General features: G+C 35.7%; 1 protein-coding gene across 2 annotated transcripts in view; it reads right to left on the bottom strand.

The window, feature by feature from the left end:
- The window catches only part of AP3D1 (adaptor related protein complex 3 subunit delta 1), a 145989-nt gene that overhangs the window by 45449 nt on the left and 75803 nt on the right, over positions 1-24737 (bottom strand). For both annotated transcript variants that reach the window (XM_031948117.1, XM_031948118.1), the window contains exons 10-15: positions 24679-24728; positions 24113-24161; positions 15752-15897; positions 14846-14994; positions 14523-14753; positions 13167-13398 (exon numbers count right to left, since the gene is read on the bottom strand). In XM_031948117.1, the coding sequence (XP_031803977.1) occupies positions 13167-13398; positions 14523-14753; positions 14846-14994; positions 15752-15897; positions 24113-24161; positions 24679-24728 (857 nt within the window). The remainder of the gene's footprint in view (positions 1-13166; positions 13399-14522; positions 14754-14845; positions 14995-15751; positions 15898-24112; positions 24162-24678; positions 24729-24737) is intronic.

The raw sequence follows: 24737 nt of genomic DNA, 5'->3' as shown, positions 1-24737 counted from the left end.
ATCATTCCCTCAGATGGATCATTCCATCTCAGAGAGGAGTTTCCACCTTTTCAGCTTCATGCATGGCCTAGCAAGGCTACCACTCAACTCCCCATCTTTCCCCAGTCTAACTCCTTTTATGTGTCATCTTCCTCCAATATAATGTAAGGTCCTTTCATAGCAAGAACTCTTATTTTGGGGAGCTCACTGCCCCTGCTTTTTGCACATTATGCGGCACATATTAGCACTTAGTAAATCTAATTCCTTCCTTCCTTCTTTCTTTTGTTCTCATTCTCTCTCCCCACAAGATACAAAATTAGGAGGAATAGCTAATACACCATCTAAAGGTATTAGGTTCCAAAAAAAATCTTGTCAGACTAGAACCTTGGGCTGAATCTAGTAAATTGAAATTTAATGCATATTATAAATAGTAAATCTTACACTTGGACCAAAAAACAGCTTTGCACGTATAAAAAGTAGGAAGTGTGGCTAGACAGCAATTTCTCTGAAAAGGACTTGAGGTTTTCAATAGGCAAATGATTTGAAAAAAGTGAACAGAATTTACAAGGCAGACAAAATTGCCAAGTAAGGTTCTAATGACAGTGGCACAGTGGCACAGTCTAGCGGCACAGGACTAATGCAATGATAATACCACTGCATTTTAACCTAGTCCTACAATATCTGCAGCCTTTTGGTCAGTTTTGATGTCACATTCTAGGAAGGACATTAACAAGCTGTAGAAAATGACAGTGAAAGGCGCTCTGAAACATGACATAGCTTTGTTGAAAGGGGAATTAATTAGACTTGTTTTGCTTATTACCTTCATAATAATTAAAACTATCCAAAAATAAAATGGGTTGCTGAAAGTCTTTAAGCAAAAGGTAGCTGGTAAACAGCTTTTTGTGGTGGCAAGGCATTGGAAATTTAGTGGTACCCATCAAGTGAGGAATGGCTGAAAAAGCTGTGGTATATGAATGAAACAGAGTATTATTGTTCCATAAGAAATGATTAACAGGCTGATTGATTTCAGAAAATCCTAAAAAGACTTAAATGAACTGATGCTGAGTGAAGTGAGCAGAACCAGGAGAACATTGTACATAATAAAAGCAAGATTGTGTGATGATGAACTTAAACTATTCTCAGCAACATAGGAATCCAATATAACTACAATAGACTTGGGATGGAAATAGCATCTGCAAATAAGAAAAGAACTATGAAGACTGAATGTAGATCAAAGTATACAATTTTCACTTATTTTTCCTTTCTTGTATTTTTTTCCTTTTGTTCTGATTATTCTTTTACAAATTAGTCATATTGTAAAAGAATAATACATGTTTAATATATATTTACATGTGCCTATATCAGATTGCTTAATATTCTTCTTATGGAGGGGGGACAGGTAAGGGAGGGAGGAAAGAAAAAATATGGAAATCAAAATTTACAAAAATGAATGTTGAAAAGGATGGTAGAAATCAATTATTAAAGTGCTCTTTTCCATAAAATTCCTTCAAATAGATGTAGAAAATGTACCAGACCAAATTCTAATAGGAAATTCTAGAAAAAGTCATAGTGAGTCATTTGTCTAGCATAGAAATGGAGGCCTTACAAATATTGGGGATGAGATCATACCAGGAGTATGCTATACAGAGAACACCAGTACTCAGGGAAAAGCTGTAAGCCAAGAAGAAAGCCCCCAGATCCATAGCACAAAAACCACCAGATCCACACGGGGATGTTGTGGTGGAGACCAGGTGAACTAGCAGCTCTGTGGCATACTACACAGGCGACTGAGAAGATATGTGTTTAATCGACACTGAAGGAAGGGAGGCCCTGGGCAATATAGTAGCAGCAATAGCAGCAGGCAGCAGCAGTAGTGATGGTGTGGCTCAGGCCTCATGAGTGAAATAAGATCTCATTCCCAACATCTAGCCCAGCCTGAAGAGGAATAATCAGAGCAGGAATCCCATTCCAAAGGAGAGCCTATAATTCTGCTGCTCCAAAACAACAGAGCTTTCCAGCTAGCTGAGAAGGAATTCAGTAGCCATTTACTCTTGCATAGACCAAAACTCACTTCATTGACTTGCAGAGCTCAGACATAGGAAGCCAGCAATACAGGACTCTGCCCTGGGTCATGGGAACACTGAAAGTCAATAGATCCCCAGTTAGTTTGATAACACTCAATGCGGCAAGAAAGCAGCAAAGGACCAGCTAGAAGTTTTGCAGAGCTTAGCATTGTCAAGTTCAAAATCAGAAAATAGGCTGGAAGAATGAACAAGTGTAAAAAAAAAAAAAAAAAAAAAAAAAAAAGGGAGAGGAGAAAGAAGAGAAAGTGGAGGAAGAGCAGGAAGAGGAGAAAGAGAAGGAGCAAGGGGAAAAAAGATGAAGAAATATTAATAAAGTGATATGAGAATGCTTAAAAGAAAATATATTTTGAAAAGAAATGAGAACTATGGAAGAAAGAATTGGAAAGCCAATTAGCAACTTGGTCCAAAAAGTATAAAAACCAGCCACAAACAAAAAACTCCCTGAAAATTAGAATGAACCAAATAGAAGCCAATGACTTTCTGAAGCAAAAAGAAATGTTAAGACAAAAGTCAAAAAATTGAAAAAAATAAATGAAAATATAGAATGACAGTAAAAACAACTGACCTGGAAAACAGATTGAGGAGAAAAAAATTTAAGAATCAACAGAACAGATGGCAAAGTAGATAGAGCACCAATCCTGTAGTCAGGAGCTCAAATGCGGCCTCAGACACTTAACACTAGCTGTATGATCCTGGGAAAGTCATTTAACCCCAACTGCCTTAGGGGAAGAAAAAAATCAATGGATTATTGAAACATTATGACCAAAATAAGAACCTAAATATCATATGTCAAGGAATCATGAAAGAAAATTGCTTGTAACTCTTAGAATTAGAGGGTAATATAGAAATAGAATTCACCAATCACCTCCTAAAAGAACCCCCCAAATGAAAACTCCCATGAATATCACAGCCAAAACCTAGAGTTTCCAGATAAATGAAAAATATTAGTATTGTATATCAGACCTTAGAACACAGAATATCAGAAAGAGGGACCCTTGAACAAAGACTGTCACATTTTGGAGTTACTGTAGATTCTTGAATATTAGAACCAGAAGCTACCTTAGAGAACATTTAGGGATTCTTGTTTTTAAAATATTGTCTATAACTCTTTCAATATAATTTGCTTCCCTTGGAGTCCTATGTATTTAAATTTTTCCATTTAAAAATACTTAGAAGGGATTTAAAGGCTTCATCAGTTTGACAAAAGGGTCCATGACACAAAAAGGTAAGCACCCCTGAAAGAATCAAACCCCCTCACTTTCTAGAGGAAGCCAGAAGAGAAATAAACAATCACTCTCACAAGATAACGTAAAAATATCAGATTTTATTCCTGGGACTTTGCTCAATGTGTAAGACAAAGTTATTTAATACTAATTTTAGGGGGGAAAAAGGCTAAATTAAGACTTTGGGCATCTATTAGTAATGGATTCCAAAACTGTCACCTAGTCTGACTCACTAACTTCCCTGGCTCTCAGTTTCTTCTATAAAACTACTCAAATGGTCTCTATGGTATCTTACAGTTCTAAAATCAATGATTCTTTAAAACCATAAAGCAAAAAAATTTAAGCAATACCAGGAAATCACAGAAATCCTTTGCTCCAACAATACTAAAGAAATTTTTTTTAAAAAAGTTAAAAGGAAAAAGAATCATATTAAAAAACAAAAACAAAACATTTACAGCAGCTCTTTTTGTGGTGGCAATGAAGTGGAAATTGAGGGCATGTGTAATGGGACAGAACTCTGTAACTTGAAACAAGGATTCTTACAAGGTGTTAAGTCAGTGGAATTGATGAGACAATGGTTATCTAGTTTACCATGGTGAGTAATAGTTCTCTGGTTCAGTATGCTTGATTTAATCTTACAACTAATAATGATTCCCTAGTGATATGGTGATTGGTTTATACTCTGTATACTGCATATAAACTGGGACAAACTCAGCCAGAGAAGACTCAGAAAAGGGCTCGGAGACAGACTCGGATAAGACAGAGGACTGGAGGTGGGAGCTCAAGTTCTCGGAGCCAAAGAGAGACATTCATTCTCCCACTTTTGTGGTGGCTGGAAGTTGGAGCCCCCGGACTGAGAGAGACTTCAAGATAGAGACCATTGTAGTGGTGCTCCTGCCTCTGCCACAGAAACCAAGACACATTCCGGAGGACCTCAAGAAAGCTGGCCCGGGCCCCAGGCAAGTTAACTAGACTATAAAAGAGGTATTAAAGAATTTGGACTTTAACACCTGGCTATTCTCATGGTGATTACTCAACTGAAACAAAGATTGGTCCAAAGACCTACAGAAAGCTAAACCAGAACATTACAAGCATGCCCTCAATTGAGGAATTGCCAAACAAGTTATGGTAATAGTATTATTCTATAAGAAATGATAAGCAGACAGATTTCAGAAAAACCTGGAAAACCTAACATGAACCAATTCTAAGAAGTGAGCAAAAGCATGAACCTTATACACAGTAACAACAATACTATGAGATAATCGACTTTGATAGACTCAGTTTTTCTCTGTAATTCAAGAAAATTCCAATCCCTTCCAGAGAAAGAACTATGGAATCTGAAGGCAGATCAAAGAATACTATTTTTCACTTCTTTTTCTTTCTTATGGTTTCCCCTTTGTTCTAATTCTTCTTTCACAACATGGCTAATATGGAAATATGTTTAATATGATTGTACATGTATAACCTACATCAGAATACTTGGGGAGCAACTTGGGGAAGGGGTAAAAATGGAAATCAAAATATTTTTCTTTCCCTCAATAGTATTTTATTTTCCCAATTATATGTAAAGATAGTTTTCAACATCCAGATGTGTAAAATTATGAGTTCCAAATTTTTTTTTTCTCTCCCTCCTTTACTGTTCCCCTCCCCAAGACAGAAATCAATATGGTACAGCTTATACACGTACAATCATTTTAAACATGAAATCAAAATCTTATAAAAGTTAACAGTAAAAACTATCTTTATATGTAATTGAAAAAAAATAAAATACTTTAAAGAAAAAATAAGGGGAAAAAAGAAAATCACAAAATCATAGGATTTTAGAATTAGGATCTTACATAATTATCTTGTAGATATAACATACATTTGTTAAGGAATCTGTTCATTTGAACAAAGCTAGAAGTTAAATGGTTTTATTGTAAATAATATATGCATTGCTTTAAACTTTAAACTGGGATACTTTTAAATTGTTACTCGATGTATTTATGCATTCATCCCAGAACCTTTTGTTTAACTTTAGATAAATCTGGCAACTTTAAATGAATTAATTTTTTAGATGTACTAGAATACACCTTATAATATTGGCTTCTGATTTCTATTTATAGATATATAGAGATAGATGGTATAGGTGATGGATATAGGTGTAAGTAAAACTGTGAAATTTCATTTTCTTTTACATTTCCTTTTTATCATCCTACCTGATTACTGGCAAAGTAAATTGGAATTTAGTTTAAGATCAATTTTGTAGGACACTTTTACAAGTGACCTGAGTTGGAAAAGAACAGACCAGAGCCATAAGACTGCATCAGATGTTTCTAGAAGAAGGGAGACATTTTACTTTTTCCATTTTTGTTTTTTATCAGTAAGGTCTACTTATCAAAAGAGATTGTAGTGTCTGATTTTGTCAATGTTATCAAAGAGGATTGCCCTTTTGAATTTTACCAGGTGTAATCAATTTTTCCATTTTTCCTTTCACATTGTTTCCCCTCCTAAGTTCCAAAAAACCCTTGATAAAATATTTATCTTTGTCTAAAAGAGATGGCCAAATGACCATCCTTTTTAATTTAATAATCTGTTTGCCTTTTTAATAAAATGACTAAATTGTCCCCTCTCCCCCAAAAAAGAATTAGACCCTTAGAGATCATCTGGTTGAATCTCTGTTTTTACAGATGAAAAAAATTGGTTCAAGAGAGAAAATAATTTGATATGGGTAATAAGAAGCCAAGCAAGATTTTAAAACGAGTTCTTCTGAGTCCAAATCAAGTATTCATTCAACTCTTCCAGATTACACTGAAACTTGATCATAAAAGAGACATCACAATTTTGTCTTACCACTGGCAAAATTGCTACAAGGATAAAATGAAATGGGTTATCAATGTGCTTTGGAAAAGTGTACACTCATCTCTTTTCTCAAGCTTGGTTCCAGTATACTCTGCTGCAATGATAACCTTGAGACATGATGGGGTGACTGGATTCAACTACTATGGTCACATTTATTAGTGGTAACCAGGACTGCATTCACATCAGGGACAGTGAACATGATAGCCATCAATGAATCATTCAGTGATCTCAACTCAGTGGTTGTTATGTTTCAATGTGGTTCTATTCATTATAAGTCATTAGGCACTGTACTACCAAAGGTGAGAATGCAAAGCCGGTGACACTAAAGCTAAGGATGCTAGAGAATTTGTAAGATCTTCTTCATAATGGAAAAGGCTAGGAGTTGCCTAAAGGATCATCAAACTTGTCTTTTCCACTGATGTTCCCAGGTTTATAATGGGGATAGACTACCAAAAAATATGATACTTCCCTTTAGACTGTCAGTAAAACTTGATGAGCCACCAATTGCTAGGCCTTCAGCTAAGGTTGCCCAGGGTGACGAAGGATTGGGGAAAGATTTGGGATGACAAACAAATTTGTGACCAGAACACAACAGACAGTCCCTTTGGCAAATAAATGGCCTAAGGGGTTTAGTGCTGCCAAGAATATGGTGGATAAGGCCATCCCTGAAATCGCTTACTACTTTTATCACACCGGCTGTGAAACTAGATCTGATGATTGAAAAAACCTGACAAATATAGGGATGCAATTTTAAGACCTGAAAGACTATTGAAGGACACTGTGGGCTACACAGAATACCTGTAAATTTAAACTCTAAAACCTATAACTTTAATAGCAATATTTACTCTTCTGCTATTGATGCAGTTATACTGCCTTTAATGACCATTTTGTCAAGCTCATTTGTGATAATTGATATGGCTATAATAATTAGATTGTACATTTTATGATCTATCTGGCCTCCAAGGGTTAAGTTATAAAGACATGGCTCTTTATTCCCAGGCAAAAGGAAGACACCACCAGGTCTCTTTCCGTATCCCGCATCTATTACTTTATACTGTGGAATCTCATAATCCACATACAATCCTTGCTTCAATGTATCTGTGCAGTAGAGGAAAGAAGCAGAGTCCTATATTCTGCCTACACTATCAATAAAGTTAACAGCACATTTAATGGATAAATTTTTTTTAAAAAGAAAAAAGTTAAGCATCCCTATACAAATCCAATACATCATTAAAAGAAAAACCAATGTTCTAAAACTGTTAAACAAAAGCTTTTTCATTAAAAAGGATTTTAAATTTCCCTCAAAAATTGAAGGTTTTAAGTGTAGAGCTTCAAAGTCTCAGAAAATTATAAGAATCCTGAATTACAATTAGGGAAGAGGTGAAGAATTAAAATTAAGTCAGCTGGTCTCCTCTTTCATTGAGAGGGTTTGCATTAATACATTAATGGTGAAACTGAAAAATGGTAGTATTTTGTTGGATATAAAAGCATAGTGTTATGGGAAAAGGGCTGATTTTTAGAGTCACAGGGGCTTTATTGGGGTCCTAGCATGGCTGCTTAGCCTACTTACCTTTTATGGACTTAACTCAATGATTAAAAAGAAACCATCTTATTAGCCCTTCCAATTCTAGATTTTCTGATCAATCTTGCCCTATATCATCAAAAATAATTATAGTCTTTGACCAATTACCCTGTCACTGGAAATATTTTGTTTTGAAGGTATAGACCTGTGATTTCTTCAATACAGGGAGATTCTAATGAGGAAATTCCCTTTACCAAAGCAGATCTAAAACTGTTATGGAATTTCAGCATTTGACAAAGATGCCTGGGACAATGAGCAGCTAAAGATGCCTGAGAAAATGAGCAGCTATGTGCCTAAGTGTCAGAGAATGTGTCAGCGATGGGAATAAAAGTCTAGTCCTCCTCACTCCAAAGCTAATTTGTAATCTAGATCTAAATAAACATAGCAGCACTATCTGTAACCAAAAGGAAAAGGAATCAAACCAAATATCCATTAATTGATAAACAGATTGATAACAAATCAATGAAATTGGATATTACAGAGATAGACTGCTATGTAATTTCACCGATATAAGGAGCTGCTAGATGAGGAAGTTCCCTCTTAGCAATGAATATTGGCATCTTCTCAGCAAATCAAAGCCTCAGAGGTTTCACTGAAAGGTTAAGTGAACTGCCCAGAGTCACACAGCCAGGATATATCAGAGATAGAGTTACACAATCAAGGTGTTTCAAAAGTAGGCCTTGGACCCAGGTCTTCCTGGCATAGAGGATGGATCTTGATCTACTAAATGTGCTGACCTTCAATGTATTATAATGACAATAAAAAATTATAAAGAGAAAACCCAGGACCAGAAGGATTTATATGTGAATTCTACCAAACATTTAAAGAACAATTGACTATATAAACTATTTGAAAAATTGAAAAATTAGGGACTGAAGGAGTCCTACCAAATTCCTTATATGACACAGACATGATACTGATACTTAAACCAGGAAGGTTGAAAACAGAGAAAGAAAATTATAGATCAATCTCCCTAATGAATATTGATGCAAAAATCTTAAATAAATTATTAGCAAAAAGATTACAGAAAATCATCCCCAGGATAATACACTATGACCAGGTAGGATTTATACCAGGAATGTAGGGCTGGTTCAATATAGGAAAACTATTTGCATAATTGAATATATCAATTACCAAATTAACAAAAACCATATGATCATTTCAATAGATGCAGAAAAAGCATTTGATAAAATCCAACATCCATGTCTATTAAAAACACTTGAGAGTATAGGAATAAATGGACTCTTCCTTAAAATAGTCAGGAGCAGACCCACACTTAACACTGTATACCAAGATAAGATCAAAATGGGTCCATGATTTAAGCATAAAGAATGAGATTATAAATAAATTAGAAGAGCATAGGATAGTTTACCTCTCAGACTTGTGGAGGAGGAAGAAATTTGTGGCAAAAGATGAACTAGAGATCATTATTGATCACAAAATAGAAAATTTTGATTATATCAAATTAAAAAGCCTTTGTACAAACAAAACTAATGCAAACAAGATCAGAAGGGAAGCAACAAACTGAGAAAACATTTTCACAGTTAAAGGTTCTGATAAAGGCCTCATTTCCAAAATATATAGAGAATTGACTCTAATTTATAAGAAATCAAGCTATTCTCCAATTAATAAATAGTCAAAGGATATAAACAGACAACTTTCAAATGATGAAATTGAAACTATTACCACTCATATGAAAGAGTGTTCCAAATCACTATTGATCAGAGAAATGAAAATTAAGACAACTCTGAGATACCACTACACACCTGTCAGATTGGCTAAGATGACAGGAAAAAATAACGATGAATGTTGGAGGGGATGTGGGAAAACTGGGACACTAATGCATTGTTGGTGGAGTTGTGAACGAATCCAACCATTCTGGAGAGCAATCTAGAATTATGCCTCAAAAGTTATCAAACTGTGCATACCCTTTGACCCAGCAGTGCTACTACTGGGTTTAAACCCCAATGAGATACTAAATAAGGGAAAGGGACCTGTATGTGAAAGAATGTTTGTGGCAGCCTTGTTTGTAGTGGCTAAAAACTGGAAAATGAATGGATGCCCATCAATTGGAGAATGGTTGAGTAAACTGTGGTATATGAATGTGATGGAATATTATTGTTCTGTAAGAAATGACCAGCAGGATGAATACAGAGAGGCTTGGAGAGACTTACATGAACTGATACTAAGTAAAATGAGCAGAACTAAGAGATCATTATATATTTCAACAACAATACTGTATGAGGATGTATTCTGATGGAAGTGGATTTCTTTGACAAAGAAAAGATCTAACTCAGTTTCAATTGATCAATGATGGACAGAAGCAGCTACACCCAAAGAAAGAACACTGGGAAATGAATGTAAACTGTTTGCATTTTTTATTTTCTTCCCAGGGTTATTTTTACCTTCTGAATCTAATTCTTCCTGTGCAACAAGAGAACTGTTCAGTTCTGCACACATATACTGTATCTAGGATATACTGTGACATATTCAACATGTTTAGGACTGCTTGCCATCTGGGGGAGAGGGTGGAGGGAGGGAGGGGGAAAATCGGAACAGAAGTGAGTGCAAGAGATAATGTTGTAATCTACTGGTCATCCTGCCATCTAGGGGAGGGGGTGGAGAGGTGAAAAATTGGAACAAGAGGTTTGGCAATTGTTAAGGCTGTAAAGTTACCCATGTATATATCCTGTAAATAAAAGGCTATTAAATTTAAAAAAAAAAAAAAAGAGAGATAATGTTGTAAAGAAATTTATTTTAAAAGAAAAAAAAATAAAAGTAGGTTTAGAAACAAACAAAAAAAAATTAGTCAGAAGCATCTAATTAAAACCATCAGTAAGCATAATATGTAATGGGAATAAACTGGAACCATTCCCAATAAGATCAAGAGTGAAACAAGATTGCCCACTATCACCATTACTATTCAATATTGTATTAGAAACACAAGCTTTGGCAATAAGAGTTGAGAAAAAGATTAAAGGAATTAGAGTAGGTAATGAGGAAAGCAAATTATCACTCTTTGCAGATGATATGATGGTATACTTAGAGAACCCCAGAGATTCTACTAAAAAGCTATTAAAAATAATCCACAACTTTAGCAAAGTTGCAGGATACAAAATAAATCCACATAAATCCTCAGCATTTTTATACATCACCAACAAAATCCAACAGGAAGAGATACAAAGAGAAATTCCATTTAAAATAACTGTCGATAGCATAAAATATTTGGTAATCTATCTGCCAAAGGAAAGTCAGGAACTATATGAACAAAACGACAAAACACTTTCCATACAAATAAAGTCAGATCTAAACAATTGGAAAAATATTAAGTGCTCTTGGATAAGCCGAGCAAATATAATAAAGATGACAATACTACCTAAACTAATTTATTTATTTAGTGCTATACCAATCAGACTCCCAAGAAACTATTTTAATGACCTAGGAAAAATAGCAACAAAATTCATCTGGAAGAAAAAAAGGTCAAGAATTTCAAGAGAACTAATGAAAAAAAAATCAAATAAGATGGCCTAGCTGTAACTGATTTAAAACTAAATTACAAAGCAGCAGTCACCAAAACCATTTTGTATTGGCTAAGAAATAGACAAGTTGATAAGTAGAATAGGTTAGGTTCACAGAACAAAATAATCAATAACTACAGCAATCTATTGTTTGACAAACCCAAAGATCCCAACTTTTGGGATAAGAATTCACTATTTGAGAAAAACTTCTGGGGAAACTTGAAATTAGTATGGCAGAAACTAGGCATGGACCCACACTTAACACCGTAACCAAGATAAGATCAAAATGGGTTTATAATTTAAGCATAAAGAATGAGATTATAAATAAATTAGAAGAGCATAGGATAGTTTACCTCTCAGACTTGTGGAGGAGGAAGAAATTTGTGGCAAAAGAAGAACTAGAGATCATTATTGATCACAAAATAGAAAATTTTGATTATATCAAGTTAAAAAGCTTTTGTACAAACAAAACTAATGTAAACAAGATTAGAAAGGAAGCAATAAACTGGGAAAATATTTTTAGGTAAAGGTTCTGATAAAGGCCTCATTTCAAAATATATAGAGAATTGTTTCTAATTTATAAGAAATCAAACCATTCTCCAACTGATAAATGGTCAAAGGATATAAACAGACAGTTTTCAGATGATGAAACTGAAACTATTTCTACTCATGTGAAAGGGTGTCCCAAATCGCTATTGATCAGAGAAATGCAAATTAAGACAACTCTGAGATACCATTACAAACCTATCAGATTAGCTAAGATGAAAGGAAAAGATAGTGACGAATGTTGGAGAGAATGCGGGGAAAACTGGGGCACTGATAACACTGTTGGGGGAATTGTGAATGCAAACAACATTCTGGAGATCAGTTTGGAACTATGTTCAAAAAGTTACCAAACTGTGCACTCTTTGATCCTGCAATGCTATTACTGGGCTTATATCCTAAAGAAATCTTAAAGAAGGGAAAGGGACCTGTGTGTGTAAGAATATTTGTGGCAGCCCTCTTTGTAGTGGCTAGAAACTGGAAAATGAATGGATGCCCATCAATTGGAGAATGGCTAGGTAAATTGTGGTATATGAATGTTATGGAATATTATTGTTCTGTAAGAAATGACCAGCAGGATGAATACAGAGAGGCTTGGAGAGACTTACATGAACTGATGCTGAGTGAAATGAGCAGAACTAGGAGATCATTATACACTTCAACAAAAATACTATATAAGGATGTATTCTGATGGAAGTGGATCTCTTCGACAATGAGAAGATCCAATTCAGTTCCAATTGATCAATGATAGATAGAATCAGGATAGAATCGGCTACACCCAAAGAAAGAACACTGGGAAATAAATGTGGACTACTTATATTTTTGTTTTTCTTCCCAGGTTATTTTTACCTTCTGAATCTAATTTTTCTTGTGCAACAAGAGAACTGTACGGATCTGCACACATATATTATATCTAAGATATACTTTAATATGTTTAACATGTATGAGACTGCCTGCCATCTAGGGAAGGGGATGGAGGGAAGGAAGGGAAAAGTCGGAACAGAAGTGAGTGCAAGGGACAACGTTGAAAAATTACCCATGCATAGACATTAATGTAAGAGTAAATGAACAAGAGACAAGTCTAGGTAGAAGAGCACCAGCCCTGGAGTCAAGAGGACTTGAGTTCAAATCCAGGCTCAGACATTTTATACTCACTAGCTGTATGACCTTGGACATGTCACTTAATTCTAATTGCCACACACACACACACACACACACACACAGAAGAATAAACAGAAAATGGAAGTAATAGCTAAAAAGCAATTACAGATCTATTATATGGTATTCAGAAAATCTTTTGAAGAGCAAATATTTGAAAATTCATAGGTATTTGGCTTTTAATTTAAAATCAAATGCAAAGGGAAGGAAAGGGAAAGGGCAGCTCTGATTCCATTACCCTCTCTTGAACTTCTAGATCAGCACTCTGTACAAACTGAGGCAGCCGGTCAATCATCAGTTGGGTAATCTCCTGGGCTGCATCCTTTTCCTCACTTTGCTCCTTCTGCTGTAGAATGGATGCATATAACTTCACCATATTCTGCACATATACTGCTTGGATGTGACCTGGTAAGGTGGTGACTTTAGGTCTCAGCATGGCTTCTAGAGTCTGATGAGGCTCCTGAAGGTGCCTAAAATGATGAAAAGACAAAGTCTGCTGATTAAAATTCCACTGTTGTGGAGATTTGGTTTTCTTTGTCTATGATACTTTAATTGCATGGAATTGGGCACTTCAATGGCTTATACTTTCATTAGTAAAGGTCCTCCTTTCTCCAAGACAATCTTTATAAGTTACTATAGGTGAAATAAAAATTCCATAGCAGTCTCCATGTCATGATGAGTTTCTCCATCAGGTAGGCTGGTCTGCACTGAAGTGTAGTAGAAGTCTAATGAGATTGGAAATATAAGTTGATGTCAGATAGGGCAGAACTTTAAAAGCTAAACAGAGAAGCTAATATTTAATGTTACAGGCAACAGGAAGCCACTGGAGCTGATTGAGGAGCTGAGTCACATGATTAGATCTGTACTTAAGGAAAATTACTCTGGCAGCACTGTGTAGGAGGGACTAGAGTGGGTAGAGGCTTGAGGCAGGAAGAATAATTTAGAAAGCTGATACAATAATCTGGGAGAGAAGTGATGGACTGGGTGGGTGGGAATGAACTAAAGTGGTAGCTATATGAGGGAAGAGAAGGGAGAAGAGGAAAGAGGTGTGGGAAAGATAGTAACAAGATCTGATGCCTGAGGAGCTGAAGGGTGAAGGAGAAGGAGGAGCAGGAGCCCAGGAAACATGGTGATTACAAACCTGAAACACTGGAAGGATGGTAGTTTCTTCAAAAGAATTAAAGAAATTTGTAAGGAAGAATGGTTTAGAAGAAAAGATAATGAGTTTAGTTTTGAACAAGCTGAATTTATAATGTCTATGAGACATCAAGCTGATAATCTCCAACAGGCATTTGGTGAAGTGGGATTGAAGTATATAGGATATGCCAGGGCTAGCGCTATGGATCTGGAGCCATCTGACTAGAGACAAACTCCTGGAAGCTGATATGTTATAAAGAGAGATTTCAGAGGGAGGCTTCTAGCTGTAGATATGAGAAAAAGGGATATGGGTCTTTAAGACAAGGAGTCAATTTGGAACTCTATACTTAAACTGAGGAAGAAAATTTGCCAAAAGCTTTAAGCAACGCTGTGATTAGAAACTAGAAATGAGTATTTCCCCTTAAAATACAACTTCCCTTTTAAGTAACTGACTTACTCAGAGAATTCTCCACAGATCCAGGCTGCAGCATAAAGCACCTCACAGATTCCATTCCTTTGGGTGTTACTGGCTATCAAGTGAGCATTGTCCAAAAGCATGGCCATCTGGGAAACAGCAAATTTTCGAATGGCTTTAACTCGGATGGCGACATCCAGCATCTGGGCAGCAATGAGGTGACCATGCCGCGTTCCTTCCAACCGGGTAAGCTCTACCAGAATGCTTATGTACCTATGGAGGCAGAGGGGACCACCGAGTCTAAGTTCTCCAAAACATATGAGAGATTTTTGAAAAGTCCAAATAAGAAAAATCAGGAAACTGACCATTCAAAGTTGGTGATATATTGGTAGTTGGCCTGACTACATATATCAATGATTTTGGTCAGCAGCTCATCCCTGTAAGTTGTCCCTTCTGCTTTGTCCACATGAATCATCAGTTTCTTCACAATCTCCATTAAGTTTTTCTTTGACACCTGTGGAAAGAGGTATCATATCAACTGCTAGCACTTCCATTAGGAATCTACTAAGTATTTGGATTCCCTGAGAGCAGTGGCCGAGTTAAATTATCTTTAACAATCACTCAGGTAGAGGGAAGATTTACCATGTGAAGTCAACTTTTATATTGTTTTGCTTTAATAGAATGTTTATATTTAAGTCAAATGAGAAAAAGATACTTGTGACATTATAGATTTTAAGAATCTTATTTTTATTAGTATCCTTTGTTTTTATATCACATTTATTTCTGAATATCTCATCTCCTTCTATACAGCCATCTCTCATATCTTTTAATAAAGATTTTCAAAAAAAAAAAAAAAGTTGGTTTTGTACATTTAACTACCAATGCAGCAACTATGTGAAAATAAGGGCAATAGTTTTCTGTTATTTTTCAACATTTGAAAGATAGAAAAATAAGGATAGAATATTTTGTATTATTTGCTATATTTAAAAAGCCTTTCTGTGTAATGAAATATGCCATAAAATGATACAATTCTTCAGACATTTACCTGAAGTTTTAGGAAAATTCTCAATTTTTAAAGTTATCATTCTTCAAATAACTTGAAAATACTGCACTCACAAAGAAAAGCCGATAGATAATACATGGAACATAGGAAATGTATGACAGGAAAAACTTGGCACATATTGGATGCACACATTAACAGGTAATTTGGTAGCTATATAACGATTATAGATTAATGCATTCAAAAAACTGAAAGAAGATGATGTACCTACCATTCCATATAGAAGATCTAATGCTCTAAGTCGAATAGATTCATCCTTATCATCCAAACACTGGAGAATGAGATCCTTATGGGACTGAACAGACTTAGGATGAGTTTTCAGGATTTTGGACATAGCAAGCAATCCCAAATACTTTACTAGGAGAAAAAAAAAAGGCACAAAATAATTTCTGTTATTTGTGTGCACAACTGTACTAAGCATTGTAAAGAGAGAATAAAACACAGTCTCTAATTTTAAGAATCTCATAAGCTAAAATAGGCAGTTTTGTATACAGTTATAATTAAGATACATTTTACAAAGTAACAATATCCTAATTCACAAACATATGGGGGCTTTCAATGTGCTTGGTATCACCATGGAGGTAAACATAAAGAGAAAATGAAAAACAATAACATGCTAATGACTTATCAAGTCAATGTAAAACAAGATTGTAAAGCTCAGGTGTAAAGTTCAATGAAGCAAGAGCCATTGTACTCGCCTCTGGGAAGCAGATAAGGCACTGTGTCCTCAAGGAGCTTGCCATTTAGCATAGTAAAGAAGACTCAAATATAAATATTACCTTGTTCTACATTAAAGTTGTATTCAAATGCTTCACTATGGCAGAAGTGAACCTGAATTCTTTAGGTCCATGTTGATACCATTAAAGTTCTGGAAAGTTCTACCATATTGAAGAGCTCTGAAGATGATCCTAAACAGATTGTACATGCTGTCCAAGGCCCAGACTATGGAGTTAAATATGGAGAAATTCACCACTACTAATCGAGCCACTAAGTGGTGCACTCAATGGACATAAGGTTATATTCCTCACCTCAAGCCCAAGTATAATAGCTCTCAATTCTGAGTAGTTTCCCTTAATTCCTGCAATGAATGTGCAGGGTTGGCAGAAAAAGAGTCAGAATTTTTAGACCACCTATGAACTATTGATATTCTAAATGTCATTCCAATAACTGACTCAAATTAAGGCTCAAAGAATTAAATAAAATCAGTATGAATATTCTTGTTATAAATGAAACCATAAGGTATAACAAGATTTTCACTAAATGGAAGTACTGTTCAACATTTGTCCTAGGAAAGGCAAACAAAAGAATTGAGAGTTGGTTTTATCATACCATCAGCCTCTTTTGATGCTTTTCATTATGATAATGAAAAAAGCTGGAGGAAATCACAAAACAGAGTCTAGTTCTCAGAGTCCAAACAAATTTATGTTGTATCATTTCAATTGGGCCCTTGCCTCATATTTCAGAGAAAAATTGAGACAATTTGCTGAGTTTCCACATCTCACATCATTCAGATGCTTTCCATCATTATTTCCTTCTTTTATCCTGTCACACAGAGCAGGTACCCTTCCCCCTGCCAAGGTAAACACCTCCATATGTATACATGATCCCATTCTATCCTGTCTTCTCCATCAGATTGCCCCTTCTAATCTTCAATTGCTTCCTATCTACTGCTGTTTCCTATTGATTAAAAACATATCAATTTCTCTCCATCCTCAAGAAACTCTCACTTGATCCTTGCATTCTGGCTAGCTTTTGTCAATTAGCACTCTTCCTTTTTGTCACTAAACTCCCTATTATAGATGTCCTCCACTTTTTTTTCTCTCAACCTCACCTTCTTACTTTTTTGTAATCTGGCTTCATCATTTAATTTACACTGTTCTCTTCAAAATAATTAATAATCTCTTAATTGTCATTATAATGGCATTAACTGACATTAATTATTTGTTAACTGATTGGCCTCTTTCCAATCTTCATCCTTCTTGACTTCTCTGTAGCCTCTGACACTGTATTTCTCTCTTCTCCTGGATATTCTCTTTTTCTCTATATTTTCCAGGTCCTACTCTCTTGATTTCATGCTTAGCTATTTGACTACTGCTTCTCTATATATTTTGTAGATCTTTATCTAAGTCAAACCCATTAAATGCATGAGCCCATCAATGTTATGGGCCAGAACTTGAAACAAGGTGCTAAGTCAATGGAATTGATAGAGACAATGGTTATTTAACAATAGTTCTACAAGATTCACACTTTTGATAAGAGACCATATAAGCTCCGACAAACTCAGCCAGAATCAGAATGAGGGAAGAACAGAGACCGTGATGTAGTCCTCCTGCCTCCTCCACAGAAACCGAGACATTCAGGAGAACTTCAAGAAGCCGGCATAGGCAGAGAACACAAAGGACTGGTGGCAGGAGCTTAAGCTCTCAGAACCAAGGCGAGAGCTAGCCCTCTAAAGAAGCTAACCGGGCCCCAGGAAAGGAGACAAAACTTGGAAAGAGATAATAAAGGATTTGGACTTTAACCCCTGGCTACTCGTGTGATTACTCTGAACTGAAACAAAGGCTGCCTCCAGAGACCCCAAGAAAACCTCAACAGAGAATATTACATGTTAGAGAGAATATTACACCTCAAGGCCCTGTCCAGGGCCCCTTTCTCTTCTCCCTCTATCGAAGAAATCTTGATGATTTCATTCACTCTCACAGTTTCAATGATCAATTCATTCTGGGTGACATTCACGTCTACTTTTCTAGCCTCTCATTGACCTCCAGTCCTCAAACTCAACCTGTCTAAAACCTTCCTCCTTCCATCCTCAACACTTCCCTTCTTTATCTTTTCCCCATTTTACTATTAAGCATACCAACATCTTCTCAGTCTCCCTGTCATCTAAGCTTGTAATCTAGGTCTCATCCTCCACCCCTTCTTATCTCCCATATGAAATCCAGTTGTCAAGCCTTGTTTTTTCTCGCTACATAACCTCTCTTCAATATGGTGCTTCCTTTCCTCTACCACTCTGGCAGAAAGCCTCAATAGCTTGGTGTTTGGTCTGCTTGCCTCAAGTCTCTCCCCATTCCAATCCATTCTCCATTCAGCTGTAAAACTGATCTTAAAGCATAAGTTTGACTATATCATCCTCCTATTCAACCAACTTCAGTGCCTCCATCTTACCTCTAAGATCAAATATAAAATCCTAAAGCTTTTAAAGCTAACCTGTTTCCCTCTCCACTTTCCATTTGTCAAACTTCTTGCTCCCCTACACGTACTCTGTGATTCAATGACACTGTCCTCATTGTTATTCCTGGTCCTCATTGTTATACACTTCATCTCCAGGTATTTTCACTGCCTTTCCCTCATTCTAAGAGTATTTCCCCTTATCTCTGTCTCCTGGTTTCCCACATCCGTTCATGTCCAAGATAAAGTCTCACTTTCTGGAAGAAGCCTTTCTCTATAACAATCAAGAAGATTACTGGATTATATGAGCAACAAGATGCTGAACTAGACATTTTCTCTGATAGTTACCATCTCTCAAACCTCTCCAAAACAAAAATTATTCACAAAAGATAAAGCACCTTCAGTTGTCTCCATGGTCTAAGACACCCCAAATCCAAAAGAAGATAAGTTCCACTGATACATTATTGGTGGCATTGTGAATACATCCAGCCATTCTGGAGAGCAATTTGGAACTATGCTCAAAAAGTTATGAAACTGTGCATACCCTTTGATCCAGCAGTGTTTCTACTGGGCTTATATCCCAAAGAGATGTTAAAGGAGGAAAGGGACCTGTATGTGCAAGAATGTTTGTGGCAGCCCTCTTTGTAGTGGCCAGAAACTGGAAAGTGAGTGGGTGCCCATCGATTGAAGAATGGCTGAATAAATTATGGTATATGAATGTTATGGAATATTATTGTTCTGTAAGAAATGACCATCAGGAGGATTTCAGAGAGACCTGGAGAGATTCACAGGAATTGATGCTGAGGGAAATGAGCAGGACCAGGAGATCATTATATACTTCAACAACAATACTATATGATGATCAATTCTGATGGACGTGGCCATCTCCAACAATGAGATGAACCAAATCAGTCCCAATAGAGCAGTAATGAACTGAACCAGCTACACCCAGCGAAAGAATTCTGGGAGATGACTATGAACCATTACATAGCATTTCCAATCCCTCTATTTTTGTCCACCTGCATTTTTTATTTCTTTCACAGGTTAATAGTACACTATTTCAAAGTCTGATTCTTTTTGTACAGCAAAATAACTGTTTGGACATGTATATGTATATTGTATTTAACTTATACTTTAACATATTTAACATGTATTGGTCAACCTGCCATCTGGGGGAGGGGAAAGGAGGAGGGGTAAAATTGAAACAAAAGATTTTACAATTGTCAATGCTGAAAAATTACCCATGTATATATCTTGTAAATAAAAAGCTATAATTAAAAAAAGAAAAAGAAGATAAGTCCCTCTCCTATTGCTCACTGATTCTAAGGTCTCTGTAATAGTGATAATAGCAGAAACAAGGACACAACATAGGCACACAGACATATCAAACTCCATTCTTACATATCAATCTCTTATCTTTCTTAATAGAATATAATTAACAAAGGGAAGGCACTAGGATTAAAGAGGGCTTAGGAAAGACTTATTGTCAAAGATGGAATGTTAGTTGGAACTTAAAAGGCAGAGTATTCTAAGCATGAAAAATGGCCAGAAAAAAATGCCTGTACCCAATAGAGGGAGTGTCTTTTTCATGGAAGTGTCTTATTTCATGGAAGTCAAGAGATCAGTGTCACTGGATAGAAGATTACATATAAGGGAATAAGTGTAAGTGCAAGTAAGTGCAAGAATGCTAGCAAGGTAGGAGGGAGCCTCGAATACCAAGCAGACTATTTTGCATTTGATCCTGGAGACAATAAGGAGCCACTGAAGTTTACTGAGTGGGGTGGGAGGTATGTGTCTAATAAAGATCAGAAAATCACTTTAGTGGCTGAACAGAGGATGAACTGAAGTAGGGAGAGACTAGAGACAAGCAGACCCACCAGTAGGCTATTGCAATAACACAGGCATGAGGGGATGAAGGGTTATATACTACAGGGATGGCAAAGTCAGAAGAAAGAAGGGGGGCATATTTGAGATATTGCAAAGGTGAAATCAATAAGTCTTGACAACAGCTTAGGAAGGGGAAAGGGAGAGGGTTTGAAAGATAGTGAGAAATCCAGTGAAGCAGTTTCTGGCTTGCCAGCATAAGGGACTAGGAGACTGATGTTATCCTCTACAATAACCTGGGAAAGTGGGAGGGAAGGGAGAGGAGGGAGGAAGGAGAAGGAGTGGATTATGACAAAATGAGTTTGATATGGACATAATGAGCCTTGATAAGAAGTTCATCTTCATCATGTGAAACGGGTAAAGGAATAGCTAGTAACATAAAACATGATTGACAGAAGAAGAGAAAGAGGTAGCTCATGGCAAATAGCCTCAATTTTTCCATTTAAAAAAAAGGATCTCAGCTGAGAGAGCCAGGGGAAGGAGCTATGGGAGGTTTAAGGAAGGTTCAAAAGGTTTGGAAGAACCTTGGTAGACAGTGGAATAGTGAGCTGATTAAATCCATTTAATCTTAGTGCCTTTCTTCTGAGTCTATCCCCCAATTTATCCTGTATATATCTTATTTGTATATAATCTGTTTGCATGTTGTTATCTCTGATAGGACTATGAACTTTTTGAGAGCAGGGACTGTGTTTTTGTTTTTTTGTTGTATCCCTAGCACATGATAGACACTTAATAAATTTGAGATGGCTGACTGAAACCAGAATTTAAACATGCTAATGTTGGAAAACAAGAACTGAATAAAGGAAAAGACATTGGCACAGAGAATAACCATTTCTTATGAAGTTTAATTAATACAATGCAAATACCACAGAGGAGACTGAAACAGCATAAAAACTGCCTCACCTGAGAAATATTTTATGTTGCCAAGTAGAAAGTACATTATGGAAACTAAAGCCAACAGTAATTCGCAATATAACCTCACTTACAGAATCTCATTGAGGAGATGGAGAAAAGATGAGTAATGTTGCTTCATAAAAAAGCAAGCAGCACCAGAAGGAAATAAGTTTATAGAAAACCTGGCAAAAATTCAAATAAGTCAAATTATCAGAAAAAAAAGATTTCAGGATGAAAGTGGAAGGAGGCCAAGAGATGACCTCCCTCCCCAAAAAAGGAAAAAGATCTGTCAAATTTGCTTTTTGTACAATTTTTTGCCAAAAATTCCAGTGAAGTCCCTATTTTGAACTTTAATTTCACATAGTCCCTCAAAGTACTGCAAGAGGAATTAGAAACGCAACTTTAAAAATGGGAAGAGCAAAGATATTGACAGATCAACTCTTAAGATACTTAAAATGGAAAAACAATCACTGAAGAAAAGATACAACTGAAAAAAAAAAGACAATAGAGAAGAAATCAGTAACTACTTTCCTCTCAAAAATTCTTATATGAATTACCTATATACACAGGATATCTTTGATAAAAACATGATAAATTGATAAAAATGGATGGAAAAAAAAATACTCTCAAACAAGAGTTTACCTTTTCATATGACATATAACTGACAAAGTTGAAGAAATCCCACTATACTTATCCCTTATTGGTTAAAGGCCAGGAAAAGACGTTTGGTGGGCACAAAAAACTAAATCAGAATACCAACAATGAAGAGCATACCAAAAGTGATAAACACATCATCAAAGACATCAACAAATATATATAACTACAAAAGGATTTCAACTGGTCACACAGAGAGCACAATGGTTAACAGAGACTACCCAAATGCTGAAAAGTACCCATATCATGTGAAGAGTCCTGGGGGACAGTCCCCACCCCATTCTGCTGAACCATTGAGTAAATTCCTTGCAAAGGATTTATTAGAAGGCATGGACACAATTCTCACAAGCTAGATGGTTCATACTGACTACAAACTACTATCCAAAAGAATGCAGACATTAATGAGATCACAGATTCATGGGAGAACTTTGTAATAGAAAGGTAAGTGAGGTACAAGAAAATACTGAGTTCAAAGGACAGAAATATCACATTTTATAATTCTTCTGATTTTATATATAAAATATTTGTACTTCAAGTCAATAGGTAGAAAGAAGGTTTATTTTTGCTTTATACTGACTATAAGATTAGGAAACTCAAATTTGGAAAGATAATCTGAAATAGAACACAAATAAAATCCATAAAATTATGAACAGCAAAGAAATTTAATATAATAAATTGTCCTATAATACAGGACATGAGCAACTTGAGATCTGAACCCTGAACATAGGACATCCTTTGAATGCTGAGGTGAGTTGAATTTGAAAATTTAAGGTTTTTTTTTTAATTTGAAATTGAAAAAAAAAAACAAAAACAAATTTTGTTTGCAATATTTGTGAAATTTATCATTTCAAGAAGTGGTCCTGACAGAAAATAAAAATGAAGTCAGAAAGGATCTGCACAACTTCATGGATAATAGATTGACCCTTAAATGGTTCAGAGAAGGTAGGATATATTTTACTCTTTATGGTTGATATCAAGGAAGAATACAAACATGTCTTACATGATCCTGGCTGAGAAAAAACATGGGACTCCATAAGCCAGGTTATTATCCCCAATTCTCTTGGAAGAAGCCTTTTCCCGAGATTTTACAAGGGATCATTTTAAATGTTAGAATGATGTTTGAAGAATGAAATCACAAGAGACCCATATCACCAAGAATCATTTTGACTCATTCATTTAGTAAGATTAAGACTTCTGGAAATTTTGTAGAAAAATAGATAATGGAGTGATTTGCCGTTTCTTTTTAACTCATTTTACAGATGAGGAAACTAAGGCAAACAGTGTTAAATGACTTGCCCAGAATCACACCACTAGTGAGTGCCTGAGGCCAGATCTGAATTTAGAACTTCCAACTCCATGCCTAGCACTTTATCCATTGCATCATCTAGCTGCTCCACCTGACAATATATTAGACACTTACAGACTTTTACTGAGTCTATATGACAACTGCTAGCAAAGATGTGTCATCTTAGCAGAGAGAAAAAATTTAAAAAATTTTAAAAGCAAATGTGGATGAAGGATATTTTGCACTACTTAGAAAAATAACCAGGAATGCCATTTGCTCTTCTACCTAATTTATTAAAACTTTGTTTCCAGTAATTATTTTTTTTATGGTTTTTCCATATTAAGGCTTAGAATAAAAACATGTTTCTTCAAGACATAAATATTATTCTGAGTTGGATATCTTCTTGAAATTTCTTTATTATATTCTGTCCAAATAAATCTTCCTTTAGATTTCCTTTCACTGCTACTATTCAAAATGAATTGAATCCACCTTCAATGTCAGCAAGAGATGTCATTCTTTCAACAAATGGGCCAGGAATTATTTGAAAAAGTCACCTGTTACCTAATTCTAGAAAGTGCTTCAATTTGGTCACCCAAAAATTATAAAGAAAGAAAAGAATGTAGTAGAAATAAAGAAATTACAAGCACTATATAGGGAGAATTAGAGAAGAGAAAGGGTAGTACTTACAATTTTGGTCTGAATCTTCTATTAATATTCTTAATTTCTGAACACAAAGCTGAAAAGAAAAAGTCAAAGTCACTCATTATAGCTTCTAAAATTAGAAGATTATCATTTTTATCAAGATAGTAGTCAACCTAGAAATATTACAAGAGTGATTGTCCACTTCCCAGCACTCCACACTCCACTCCACACAACATTTTTTTCCTCTCCATCCCAGGTAGTTTAAAGAAAGCTTCCCTTTCACTCTGGCTATGTCTATGCCCTGGACAACAACAGAAATAAGCACTAGGAATATAAAGGCTTCCCATAGAGACAGGAAAGCATGCAATTCTTTGGGTAGCTAATTTACGACATAATACAGACAAAGAGCTCTTAGAGTCAATCCAAAGCTTCCCAATAGTCAATTGTTAATTTTAAGTTCCACTAATTTTGTTCACTCCACAGGGGCTCACAAACCAGAAAAGAATGAGCTAGTTGAAAACAGGGTATCTCTTTCTATGGATGATTTACTACTTTGTATCCATCTAATTTCTTTCATTAGAATCCAGAAACAAAGAAGAAAATGACCATACCTGGATGCTGGCACTGTGATTGGGCATTCCGGAAGACAGAGAAATCAAAACTGAAACAA

This window comes from Sarcophilus harrisii, chromosome 1 (genome assembly GCF_902635505.1).
Source record: "Sarcophilus harrisii chromosome 1, mSarHar1.11, whole genome shotgun sequence".
In the NCBI taxonomy this organism is placed as follows: domain Eukaryota; kingdom Metazoa; phylum Chordata; class Mammalia; order Dasyuromorphia; family Dasyuridae; genus Sarcophilus; species Sarcophilus harrisii.
The sequence above is the reverse complement of the archived record's forward strand: the minus strand, read 5'-3'. Positions and strand labels throughout refer to the sequence as shown.